This window comes from Columba livia, chromosome 15, assembly GCF_036013475.1.
Source record: "Columba livia isolate bColLiv1 breed racing homer chromosome 15, bColLiv1.pat.W.v2, whole genome shotgun sequence".
NCBI classification, from domain to species: Eukaryota; Metazoa; Chordata; class Aves; order Columbiformes; family Columbidae; genus Columba; species Columba livia.
The window spans coordinates 17255124-17267152 of record NC_088616.1 but is presented as its reverse complement, the minus strand read 5'-3'; the positions used below and the strand labels follow the sequence as shown (position 1 = coordinate 17267152).

The 12029-nt window shown below is 49.7% G+C and overlaps 1 protein-coding gene across 5 annotated transcripts in view; it reads right to left on the bottom strand.

The window, feature by feature from the left end:
* The window catches only part of TECPR1 (tectonin beta-propeller repeat containing 1), a 23311-nt gene extending 11392 nt beyond the window's left edge, over positions 1–11919 (bottom strand). For all 5 annotated transcript variants that reach the window (XR_010466469.1, XR_010466470.1, XR_010466471.1 and 2 more), the window contains exons 1-12: positions 11762–11919; positions 9538–9770; positions 7932–8114; positions 7396–7518; positions 6615–6740; positions 5035–5209; positions 4840–4940; positions 4033–4134; positions 3498–3643; positions 2188–2693; positions 1193–1338; positions 113–268 (exon numbers count right to left, since the gene is read on the bottom strand). Coding sequence is in view for 2 of the 5 variants with exons in the window: in XM_065031603.1 (XP_064887675.1) it covers positions 113–268; positions 1193–1338; positions 2188–2693; positions 3498–3643; positions 4033–4134; positions 4840–4940; positions 5035–5209; positions 6615–6740; positions 7396–7518; positions 7932–8114; positions 9538–9768 (1995 nt within the window). In the remaining 3 variants the exon portion in view is untranslated. The remainder of the gene's footprint in view (positions 1–112; positions 269–1192; positions 1339–2187; positions 2694–3497; positions 3644–4032; positions 4135–4839; positions 4941–5034; positions 5210–6614; positions 6741–7395; positions 7519–7931; positions 8115–9537; positions 9771–11761) is intronic.
* Between the last annotated feature and the right edge of the window lie 110 nt (positions 11920–12029).

Sequence of the window (12029 nt, the reverse complement as noted above, 5' to 3'; positions counted from 1 at the left end):
CATTTGAATTGGTTCCTAAAACTTAGAATAGCATACTATGGTTTGCGTCTTTCCCTTCAAAGGCTTTCCTTTACCAAAGGCAACTCTCTCAAGGGTCTCAAGCAGAACACACCTTTTTCTCCTCGTGATACATGTAGTAGATGAACAGGATGCTGTCACGCATTCCATCGCTCCCGGTGAACTGCTCGAGTGCAACTCGAACATCCGTCCACTTGTGAGGCTTCCAGTTCCTCCACCATTGCAAGGTTCCAGTTTTAACCCAAACCGACTGCAATGCAAACACGTGTTTACAGGAGGAAGGACGCTGCGTGGCTCACGCTGTTTCTCCCAAACAGTATTTTATGTGACCACAAGAAATCTCTGCTGCAGGTTAGTCTGTATCGTATCAGTTAATGCTGACACGAAGCATACCAGAGTGTTCAGGAAGATGAAGACAAAATGAAAACCGACAAAACTGGATGGGAAGGCGCTGAAATACCATGTGTACAAGTGTTCATGTTTTACCTCTGCAAGAACGCAGCACACAGATAGTAATCGACTCTAGTGTGCTCCTGTTACAACACAACTTCTGTTTGGACTTTAAAGGCTTTTAACATAATCTTTTTACACTTGATTAAGCCCCTGGACTCCAAGTGTTTTTAATCAAATGAATTCCAGATCTCATTTGGCAATTAGTAATGAACGGACCAAAAAAGTGAAGGAATCTGAAAAGAGCCAAGGAGTCACAATAAAGGGAACATCAAACAAAAGTGCTGCTATTTAAGTGCTGCTATGGACATTCCCGTCATTGTTTTATTTATCTAAGTTACATTAATCCCTTAATGGTCACAGAAAGGGAAAGTTCATCTACTTGAGTCACTGTTTCAATTAAGAAGTCTCATCTTGCGGTGGAATAGTTCATACAATATTCCACTGTTACAAACATTTCTCTGTGGAATTGAGGTTTCAGTGTCTCAGATAATGCTGACCAACGCTTCGTTTGCTCCTATACAGAACTATCAGTGACTGCTTGTAGATAAAGACTGCTGCTCCCCGTCTGATAAGATCCTGGTTTCCCACAGGGATCTCAGACAGTGATAATCCAGGGAAGTTGTCACAGACAGACATAGGGACAAGAATATAAAGGTACTACTGATGCCCAGTATCAATAGATGTGTTTAGCAGACAAGAGGTAAGTGTCCTCACTGCCTACCTGCTCAATAGCCTGTTCGTAGTGCCTGAAATTCTCCAGCTCGCGCTTTGTCCTGTCACTGAGCTGCTGGAAGATCTGCTTTCGCCACGCCGCCGTCTGCGCCGGAGAGATGGACAGGGACAGCGACTGCACCGAGGACGACAAACCTGGAACACAGCCAGAAGCACCGACTCCAGTGAGCTTCCAGTACACTTCTGTGAAGGGTAAAACACCACGCTGCCCTGAGCACGCGACTGAATCAACCCAGTCTAAGACATTTTTGCTCATTATTTTACTTTGGAGTCAATGTATTACAGCCAAACTTTGCAAATGGTGCACAGAAACGGGATCACTAGATGTTTATATAGAATCTTTCAAGGTCAGTACCTTGTAAAATTGGGAGATTTGTCACTGAACTGCAAAATAATTAGGTAATACAAGGTATTAAGAGTTACCCTGCTGTTAAATACTGGGATGTCACAGTTCATGGTTTAGGTTTATTCTGAAAATACGGTTCTATTCCACTGTCTTTCAATAATCTAAATTCTAACGCCACCCAGCTGTGAGCTGGGCTCGCGTTCACAATGGCTCTGGGCAGTTTCTGTATCTGCCCGTTGTCCCAGTGAGCACGGCAGGCGCGAGGCAGCTCTTGTGGCACCTGCATCCCCCAAGAGAGCCCTTCTCCCTGCGCAGTTACTGCGCGCTGATATTATGGGCTTCGCCTGAAGTTGCAGCTTCAGTCCAATTAAAAATGAGATGCAGAACCAACAGGTGATTTTACAAATTCTTACAGAAACTCGGAGAAAAAATCACCTTTACATTTATGGATCTGAATCCCAAAGTGCTGTACAGTTAAATACATCCAACACTGTCCTCGACATGGAGCGCATTAACAAGCTGCAATAACAGTAAATGGGTTATCAGAAGTTTTATGCCATTGTTTTGTGAAAGGAAAAAACGAATCAACGTTTTTCTTAAATGGCACTGGGAAGGAGGGTCTGTGCACTGGACAGTACCTGACGGGACGGTGAACCACTTCAGCGGGCTGTGCAGATCCACCAGGCAGCCTCCCCCGGACACCCAGGCCCACAGCGGGTGCTCGTCGGCTCCGTACTGCTCCTCAGCTCCCGCCGAGAACATGCCGAGGGAACACAGGCTGGAAGTGTCTGCAAAGCTGCTGACGGAGAGCACCGGGTGCTTCTGGGCCTCCTTCAGGTCAATGTTTGTCCACTGCAGTTCTGCAGAAGGATCTGGGTTTGTAGAGGTTTTATGCATTTCAAGATCGGCTTTCTCATTAGTCAAAGCAACGGCGGCTTCTCCTTGGTCAGAGCCCAGAGGATGCGCAGGCACATCCGCGCGTGGTTCTGCTGCCCGGTCGCTGCTGGCGGCAGCTCCCGCCGGGGCAGCGCTGGCGAGGCGCGCGGGTGCGCCGGGCAGCTCCGTGTCAGACGACGCGTCTGCATCGCCGTGAACCACTGTGTTTGTTTGGTTCTGAATATCATCAGTAAAGAAACAGCCAGCACTGAAGGACAAAGAGATCATTATCATTCAAAGCATCATAAATTAGTACAGGCCTGAGACCGCAGACATACGGAAATCAACTGAGAGTTTCAGTTTTAGAAGAGAAACAGCAGACTTCTTTTCTGAAGGTCAAACTCCGTATCATCCAGAGCAAAGAGTCTAATGCAAATCTGGCAGACCAGTCTACTAAATCTGAACACAGGACGATATTTCATTGATCTTTTCACACAATCAGTGGTGCTGGCTGCCTACAACTCTTAGGAAAACACTGAAGCCACATCACATTTTCTGGATATGAAATAATGACTAGGATTTTTAAAAGCCCGTTATTAACTTCACGATTCCTGCCCTGGCTGGAGAGGGCGTCCGCGCAGAGCGCTCGGACTCAAGGAGCGGCGCCCGCCGCTCCCGCCCAGCCCAGCCAGCCGCCAGCACAGCCTGGCGGAGCCTCTGCGACAGGAAACCTGCGCTGGCACCAGCAGAAGGGCCATTCCTGAGGAGAGCTGACACTCCTTCGTGCTATTTCCCATGTAATAGCTTCTCTTACTAGAGACTAGTTCCAGGTAGTGCTAGTAAAGCCCACGGAACACACTTTACTGCAAGCATGCAGTGCATTCCAAAGTGGCTTCAGTTTCTGCTCCAAGTGCCACAACTGCTGCTTATTGTTGATTTTAATGGCAAAAAAAATGCAAATGCTTTTTGGCATCCAGAATGATTAGAGACGCTTTTCCTCCCTGACTGTACCATTTCAATGTAAAGGAGTATGTCCTAGCACTGGAACTCTTGAGCAGGTATTCCCGAGTACCTGAGCAGGCTTGTCGAGCTCCCGGTCTGAGATCTGTCGTTCTCTCGGCCACATACAATTGCCTTCCATGTCTTCCCACTGAGCTCGCTTGGTGTGACGCCTTGGCGAAAATAAATTGCTCTGTCATCGCAGCCAATTCCCCAGACCTAGGGAAGGAAAGAGCTTGGTGAAGGAAATGGCATGAAATGCAGGTAGATACCAGCTACAAAAGAAGGTGGAGCCGTGGAAAATACAGCAGCAAAATCTGCTGGACACAGCGTTTTCCTTCTGTGTTCTTCCCTAATGCTGATAGTATAGATGCAGTATGAAATTCTGTACCAGCAGGAGAAGGTGTTTGCACCCGAATGTGCCACTCGGCACATATGTGACTGTCCACGTGCTGGGGAAGGACTCAGCCCCACGTTCCCTCCCAGCAGCTGAAGCACACGGGCCTCTCGTCCAGGCGCGCAGCGGCACTGCTCAGCCCTGGCCACGCGAACAGGGCCTGCACGCGGGGACCGTGAACACCCGCACAACTGGAGCCCAGCTGTCTTACCTGGTTATTTAAGCCTACAGTTACCATCATCATTTCTCCAACCATTTCAATCCAGCTTGTTCCACAAGGATTATGTGAGTTCACTCCTCTTCTAAACCACACCTACAACAGCAAGAGCAAACACTCTACATTTTGCTCCTTCTGCATTAGCAAGCAGACAGCTGGAATTTGCTATCCTTAGGAGATCACTCTTAATCTCTCATACTGACTGGCTGCATTGAGCTAAGTCTCTTACCTCCTTAGTTCTCTATCAGGTGAATATACAACAATTATCTTAATAGTACCCAGACTGTGTGTCCTTGTGACCAACTACAGCTGGAACAGCCGAGGGCGAGACTTTTTGTTATGACGTTTTGTGACACAGTTAATTTGTCTGCCATTGGAAAAAATACGTTCTGTTACATGTCAACTGTAGGCTACTTTTGGCCACTCTGAATGGACTTCTGAATAGTGTTCCCGTGTTCAAACCCGAGAAGCAGGGCAGGTAGGAGTCCCTGCAATGTCAATACTTACTACCCCTTGGAGGCAGGTTCTTATTACATCCTCACCCACCTACCACATCCGTCTGAGTCGGGTTTGGAAAATGCATTCCAAGAGAAGAGCAGAAAGTCCTCCTTAATTAAATGCCACTACGTGTATCACAAACCACAAAGTATTCCTGTGACAGCAAGGGGAACTACAGCTCCCCACACCTTGAGGACAGGGACTCCAAATCACCGGTATTTCCTATGGAAGTTACACGCCTGTTTGGGAAAAGCAGACAGAAAAGGGAAGAAAAGAGCAGAACCAGAGCGTGACTCCTCTGACCTTCCTGTCCTTGGTAACACACCACACCACATCGACACCCACGGAGACGTGCATAATCCCGTTTTCTGAGCTTGGAGACTCCACGGTACTCCAGGAAACTCCTGCAAGAGACAAAAGCCAGCAGGCTGTAGGTGAGCTTCTTATTCAACACCACACCAATCGAAAGGGTTGCCAGCTAAATTCAACAGACTTTACCTTGAGGGTTGTTCCTATCAATTCCTTCTCTCACAATAGCTTGCCCTTCCCAAAGAGTTGCCCAAAGGAGGTCATATGGTCCACAGCTGATCTGTACAACTTCACCAGGGGTGGTGATTAACGACCACATGGAACCTTCTGGATTGTCATGGCAGACGTTTTCTCTGTACCATACCTAGACAAGTTACGAAAACCCCAAACACGTGAAACTTAGAAAAATATCAGTGCAACAATGAAACCATTGAGAAAAGCATAGAGACAATCTGGAAAGAACGGTCCTCCTTTAACAACGGGGCTTTTTTATGCAGTGTATGCGCTCCGACCTTTAAAGGTGTTTTTTTAGTGTTGATTATGCAGTTGAAGACTTTTTCCTTATGTACCAAGGGAGGCGGCTTTTCTACAGACGAGCTTTCATCAGAGAGGCAAATCCAGACTGGGCACAGTAGCCTGCTGCTGCCAGTGCCGTGTGTATTTCAACCCTTAAAACCACTCCAGTCTATTTCAGGGCATGTTATATAAACCAAGAATGAACAAATACAGAACACAAAAACGTTAGTGTTAGATGGCAGCCCCACCTCGCTTTCGGTGAACGAGGCTTGCCGTGATGCAGCCTGCAGGGCCGGGCGCTGGCTGGGAACGCAGCCGGGCAGCGCGGGCGGCAAACAGCATCCCGCGGCAGCTGGTCAGTGCTCCAAAACACGGCTGCTAAACCCTCTTCACTTCTTTATTTACTGTATTTCTCTGGGGACTTTTACTAGGGGAACAAGAGCGTTTTACAGTGTCAGTCAAGTAAGCCTGTAGAATGTGGATGCTTGTCACTTATTACTGGCAAGCACGAAGCACAGGGAATTTTATTTTAAACAATTTAAGCAACACTGCTTGCCTCTGCAGGCGGTGCCAAGTGTGACTGAAATCTCGGGCTATCTGTTCAAAGTCGTACATTGTGAGACCACGAGTCAGAAAGTGTCTGTAGACAAAGGAACATCAGATACGTGGTGTGAGGATGAAGGGTGGAAAGCAAGAATCAAGTCTTTACAGCACTGACCACAAGAGGAGAGACCTTATTGCCTAAAAACAACAACAAGAAGACGGACGTATAGTTTCAATAGAAAATACATTTAAAGCATTCCAGAGCTGGATTCTACATGGCCAAGTCAGGAAGTTACCACTTTCCAATCAATAAGTCTTAGACCATTTGCAGACTCTCTTGAATCATACCTGACTCTCCACCACAGGCACAACACTTTGCCATAATCTTTGTCAGGCTTTAAGGATCCTTCTCTTTGTTACCAGTGCCACAGTCTGCATTCTGGGCATTTTTCAGGTTGTAAGACACCACGCAGCCCAAGTTTTTAAGGTTCACCTGTTTACAGAGGTTTAAGGCTTCCATAAAACAGCAACCCTATGAGATACCAAGCCTTTGCATTTACAACACAACAAAGCAGCTTTTGCATCCTCTGCCACATGCGCAAACAGCCTTTTTATCAGCATAAGACAACAACAAACCTGCCTTGCTTTAACAGCATTGAACACTTTTCAGTAGTACTTCACGTTAGAAAACATAGGGAACATGCACGTACCCTTCCTTGTAACGAAACCGCCCAGACTGATAAACGGCCCGGAGGCTCATCGGTGACCTCCCATCCTCCGATGGAGATGTCATTGAAAGGGTCTGGCAGCTGATCCGGATCATCGTGGGACACGATCTGAAGCGAAGAGGAGGAGGGTTGAGGAGACAAGGCGGTGACTGGGCTGGTGGCCTAACTCGGCTCCTGCAGATCGGCTCAGGTTTCGCTCACTAAGGTGGCTGAGCCTGCAGGTTCCTCCTCCCGCTGAAGGCCGCGACGTGCAGAGAGGAGAAACGCTGCTGAAGAAGCATGAACGAGTCTGGGTTTCATCCCCTAACTAAAGGAAGTTTTTACTCACAGAACAGTGCATAGAGACATTATTTGAACTGGAAAGCTGGAACATCACAAAGTACAATTCTTGTACATTCTCAGAGTGGAACAACAGTTATTCAACATCAGTTATTCATAGAGCTAAAGGACTGAGCTGGTGAATGATGCCAGACAGGTGCCACCTCGAGAGTGCTTTACCAGACAACCAGAGGAAGGTAAAAGGTTGGTTTGAAATTTGCAGAGGAGCTAAGCATCTATCTCCAACTGCATTACCATAGATTGGGCACCTTGTTATGGCAGGTTTCTATGAAAATTACCAGCCTTCCATTGCAAGAATTACAAGTTGGAAGTCAAGGAATCCAGGTTGAGGCTACAGAGTAGTGATACAGAATGTATTTCCCTGCACTGATAATTTATTAATTCAGAAAATCAGTTTATTTCATATGTAAAAGACATCCAGAACCTTTGCCCAGACATCCCGTGATTTGTATCTCCTGTATCTGATCCACCTCCTGCGTCTGACACAAGAATTCCATCTCTTCTCCTTTGTGTAGGTGCTGGGGAAGTCTATGGCGTAGGTCCAGCCCTGCAAACAGAGGTTTTCTTGTGTGAAAATCAGGACCAAGGGAAAGCTTGAAATCATAACTTAGAGCAATTCTGCACAAGTCATTACAATACAGTACAAGTTACTGTGCGTGTCTCAACGGATCAGCTAACTCCATGAACGACATATGAATCGCGTCTAAATTCCTTAGCAGGATAGACACAGAACAAACAAGACACAGTAAAGCATTTTACTTTCTTCATAGTAAAGATCTTAAATAACAATGGCATCCAGTTGCCAGTGTTTCGTGGCCCAATCAAAAGAAATAAGCCTTCAAACAAGATCCTTCCTTGTGTTGCATTAGAGTTGAGCCATCTCCCAGAAACACGTAGCTATGGGAAGTGAAGCGCCTTTTATTTTCACAGAACAGAGCTCTTTTGGTGTTGTTCACCTACCCCTTTCTCTGTTGGTTCCCCTCCAATATTTTCATCCACGTACCAGTCAGACTCCCACTCCCAGTGTGCGGAGGGCAGTGTGAAGCTATCGAGCTGCTGGTGCCGGAGCCCGCTCACATCGCTCCACTGCCAGCGGTCACTGGGCAGCAATTGCTCACAAAAGCCGCCAACCGGATTCCAGCGCTGCCAAAATAACAAAACGTTTTATCTGAGATCACACCACCTCACTGGACATCCACAGGGAGCCGTAAGTGACACTCTTCCTATTTTCTGCAGTGGAAGAGGAATGAATTCCTGGGGCGAATGAGAAAGTGTTCACACTGTAAGCCCCACCTAACGTAGTCTTTGGAGGGAGCTTTTTTGAGTACTAGAGAAGGGCTGACTGCAGAGCTGGGCCCAACCATGGCATCTTCAGCTACATGAACAGGAACATGCGCTGATGTGTGTTTCCTGTGGTGACGTGTGGCACCGCCACCCTGCAGCACTGGGATACAGCTGTACACACAGACTCGGCATCTCAAATCTGCTCCACAAGGAAGGTTATGAGTGTCCTGCCTGCCCCAGAAAAATAACACAGCTTCTGTGCCAAAGCTGTCCAGGCAACTGCATCAGTAAATCTTCCCTCAATCTTATATCATACCAGGAGGGGTTTTTGCAGATTTGGCTTCAGTCAGTTACAGAACAGTAACTTGCTGGGGTTCATGCCAGTGCAGCTGCGCTTTGTCTTTTTTTGCCCACGCTCTTACCTACTACCAAAACGCTGCCTAAATGAGTGGTGCACAAGCCTTCTGTCACTCTAATGCAAGGTCTTATTTACTTTTACCAGGAATCTGGCTAAATTGCTTTGCACATTATCTGCAAACTGAGTGTGATTTTGTCATTATCTCTTCCAGAATATTTCCTTTTGTGCTTTCTAGTACTTTGTTTTCCATTTTTTCGTAGCCTAGAACAAAGAAAACAAAGTTTTGCATTTTGAAAGAACGTGTTTATATAACAAAAGGAACATTCTTTAGTGGCTGGAAAGTTGTGTCAATATTAAGTAATGTATAAATACTACTTTAAAGGAGTTCTTTTTGAAGTACGTCATGTAGGAATGATCAACTTAACACTTCCGTGCAAAAACCAGCTGGGAACGCTGTACCTTAACGGAGAGTTATGCCTTTAGTGGACAAGTCTTTGAAACACTAAAAAAAAGGCATTTTCGTGAGAATAATATATTTCTGATGAAGTATCTTTGTTGCACGAAGTTACACTGGACATTCTCTTAAGGGGATTGTGTATTTGTCACTAAGGAAAGGAAGACACCAGGTGGAAAGGGTGGATGTTCCAGCCTGAAATGGCTTGCGCAGAACAGGCTGAGTACGCAGTGGTGTCGCTTTTGGCCAGAGCGGGGAAGCATAACCTCCCTTTGCGAATTAAACTATTAAAAGAATAACCTGCTGTTAGGCACATGTGTGCTCTTCAGAAACATCACACGAAAATGGAAACAAGGAAACCCAGCAGTCTTCTGTGATAAAAACCCGCAGAGACAGCTGGTGTGTGATGCGCCAGCGCTGTCTCCGACGAACGCGTGGCGGTGTGACGGAGGCACTGTCAGGCGCCTTACCTGGTTCTCGTACGTTTCTTCCTGGTACCTGATGGGAACGTCACCCGAGAACACGTAGGTGTATACTTGATGATCGCAGGCTATTCCCCAGCAGCACTGTCTGACAGCAGAGACCCGTTTGAACTCCAGCTGCGTGTCCTTACAGAGCTCCCAGTACTGGCCAACGGTGGACAGAGTGTAAGCGCGCCCAAAGATGTCCACGGCCCACAACAGGGAGCTGGGCATGGCCATGTCTGAAAGGCAAAAAGGAGGTATTAATGGCAGAAGATCAGCCCTGCTCTGAGCCATCAGCAGGCAAAGAATGATCTTTCAAAGCGTCTGTGCCAAGGTGGCAGCCAGATCTGTCAGAGCTCAGCAGCCACAGCTCTCGGATGGCTCTGAAAAGCCATGTGCAGGACCTTTCCACCAGCTCACTGTTGTCCGTCCTGCAAGGGCTGACAGCAGGAACAGGGCAGCTTCGGCAGGACGGATGCCAACGCTGATCTGAGGTGAAGTGGCCCGGACCGGCTCGCAGCAGAAGGCTCCACTGTGAAGAGCTGGCAGTGCTGCTGCTGCTCCACGCTCCGCTCATCTCAGCCCACAAACCGCGGTACCTCACGACACCTCCGTCTCAGCCTCCCCGGGGTGTGTGCCAGCTTAGCTGCACAGGTGCAACGGAACACTAGCGAAAAGGAGCTTCTCTGCAAGCACACACCTACTTTTAATCCACAGGCATATTCACCTACTGCTGCCAGGAAACCTCTGTCCAGAGCGTTCTGGTGACCGCTTTGGGACCTGGTCATTATTTAACACACATAGGTGTGATATTGAAGTATACATAGAGTGTGGTTTGACAGCAGAGACCTGGTGATGCTTGGGTACATTAAAGGTGAGCAAATATATAAATGAAGGCCTGTACATCAAACGACAGTGCAGGCAGGCAGGAAAGTACCTGGAACAGCTCAGAAAAAGGCAGTGAAAGTTCCAAAGATCATGAAGTTAGGAAAAATATAGACAGGACAGAATTAAGATAACCCAGGCAGATGCAACTGTATTAAATACTGAAGGCAGCCAAGATAAGTGAGAGTTTCTGCATATTCTTTCTCCTGAACTTTTGAGACTGAGTGGAGAATCATGGAAAAATCCCAAATGCATTTGGGATTAAAAACTACTTTTAAGCCTTCCGTTTAGGCCCCTTTGCGCTGGTTGTGCTGCGGAAGAGGAAGACAAATGTTGCCGGAAGGATGCTCAGTGCTTGGAGTTCATGTGCCATTCAGCACAAGTTGCCTGGTGTTCTCAGGGGACTGGAATAAAAATCACACCCACACCTGCTAATGCTCCTCATCCCTCAGGTCAGCCAGGTAATTTCTCATAGAATTAAAACTATTTAAATTAAGATGATGCATTAATTAAAATTTTCAGCTGCGTGGCGTAACACTGATTGCTACAGAATTCAAGAAAAATATGCCAACTTCTTGCATATTATAAAAGTAATGAAGGTCCCCAGGAGAGAGCTGCCGTGCCTCTGTCTCGGGGGTGCTGGTGGCAGGATCTCGTGTGGGTGCCCGCGGTGAATTCACCGCCACAGGACCGGAGCAGCTTCACCTGCGGTGCACACGAGCGCACCTGACAGCTGACACTCGCACGGAGACACGCGAGCCCGCTTTACATCCGCGGGATCTCCAAGCGCTTTACAGACTCGACAAGGCGGCAATAACAGCCGGGAACAGCCCGAGGTGCGGGGAGCGCCCGCTGCTGTTCCAGGCGGGCATTAAGGTCGATCCGCTTAAGAGCCCCGCGGGGCCGGGGCACCCCCGCCCGGGGACCGGAGCGGCCCTGCCGGGGCACCGGGGCTGCTCGCCGGGGGGCGGCCCTCGGCAGACATGGCTGCCGGCCCGGGCGCCCCCTCCCCCGCGCTCCCCGCACCGAGCAGACGCTGTGCTGCGGGCACAGGACGGGAGCGGCTCCCGGGAGCGGCGGTGCGACCCCGCGGCCCGAAAACGCCCCGCGGCCCCTGTGCGCCTTCGCCGCGGCGCTGCGCACGGCGCCAGCACCTCCGCACGGCCCCGCGCACTCCTCCCGCCGGCACCGGAGCCGCCGGGATGGGCGGCGCGGGGGCGGGCGCAGGGACACGGCGGGGCTGCCCCGGGCCCAGCGGCGGCCCGATCTCCAGCCGCGCCGCGCTGCCGGCCCCGCTCCCAGCGAGCGGCTCTGCCCCCGCGCGGCCCCGGGGCTCGCCCCTCACCTGCCTCCCGCCGGCCGCGCCTCTCCGGGCCGCGCCTCCCCCGGCCGCCGCTGCTGGCGGATGCAGCCGCCGCGCCGCCGGGCGGGCCCGCAGCCGCGGCCGGAGCGGACAGCGCTGCGCCGCCACTGCCGGGGCGGGGCCGCGGCGGGCGCGTCACGACGCGCGAGGCAGGGCCGCCCCGCGCCGCGCGGGGGCGCTGCCTGAGGCCGGGGGGCGGGACCGAGCGCGCGACGATGAACCGGAGCGTGGAACGACGACCCGGGGTGCT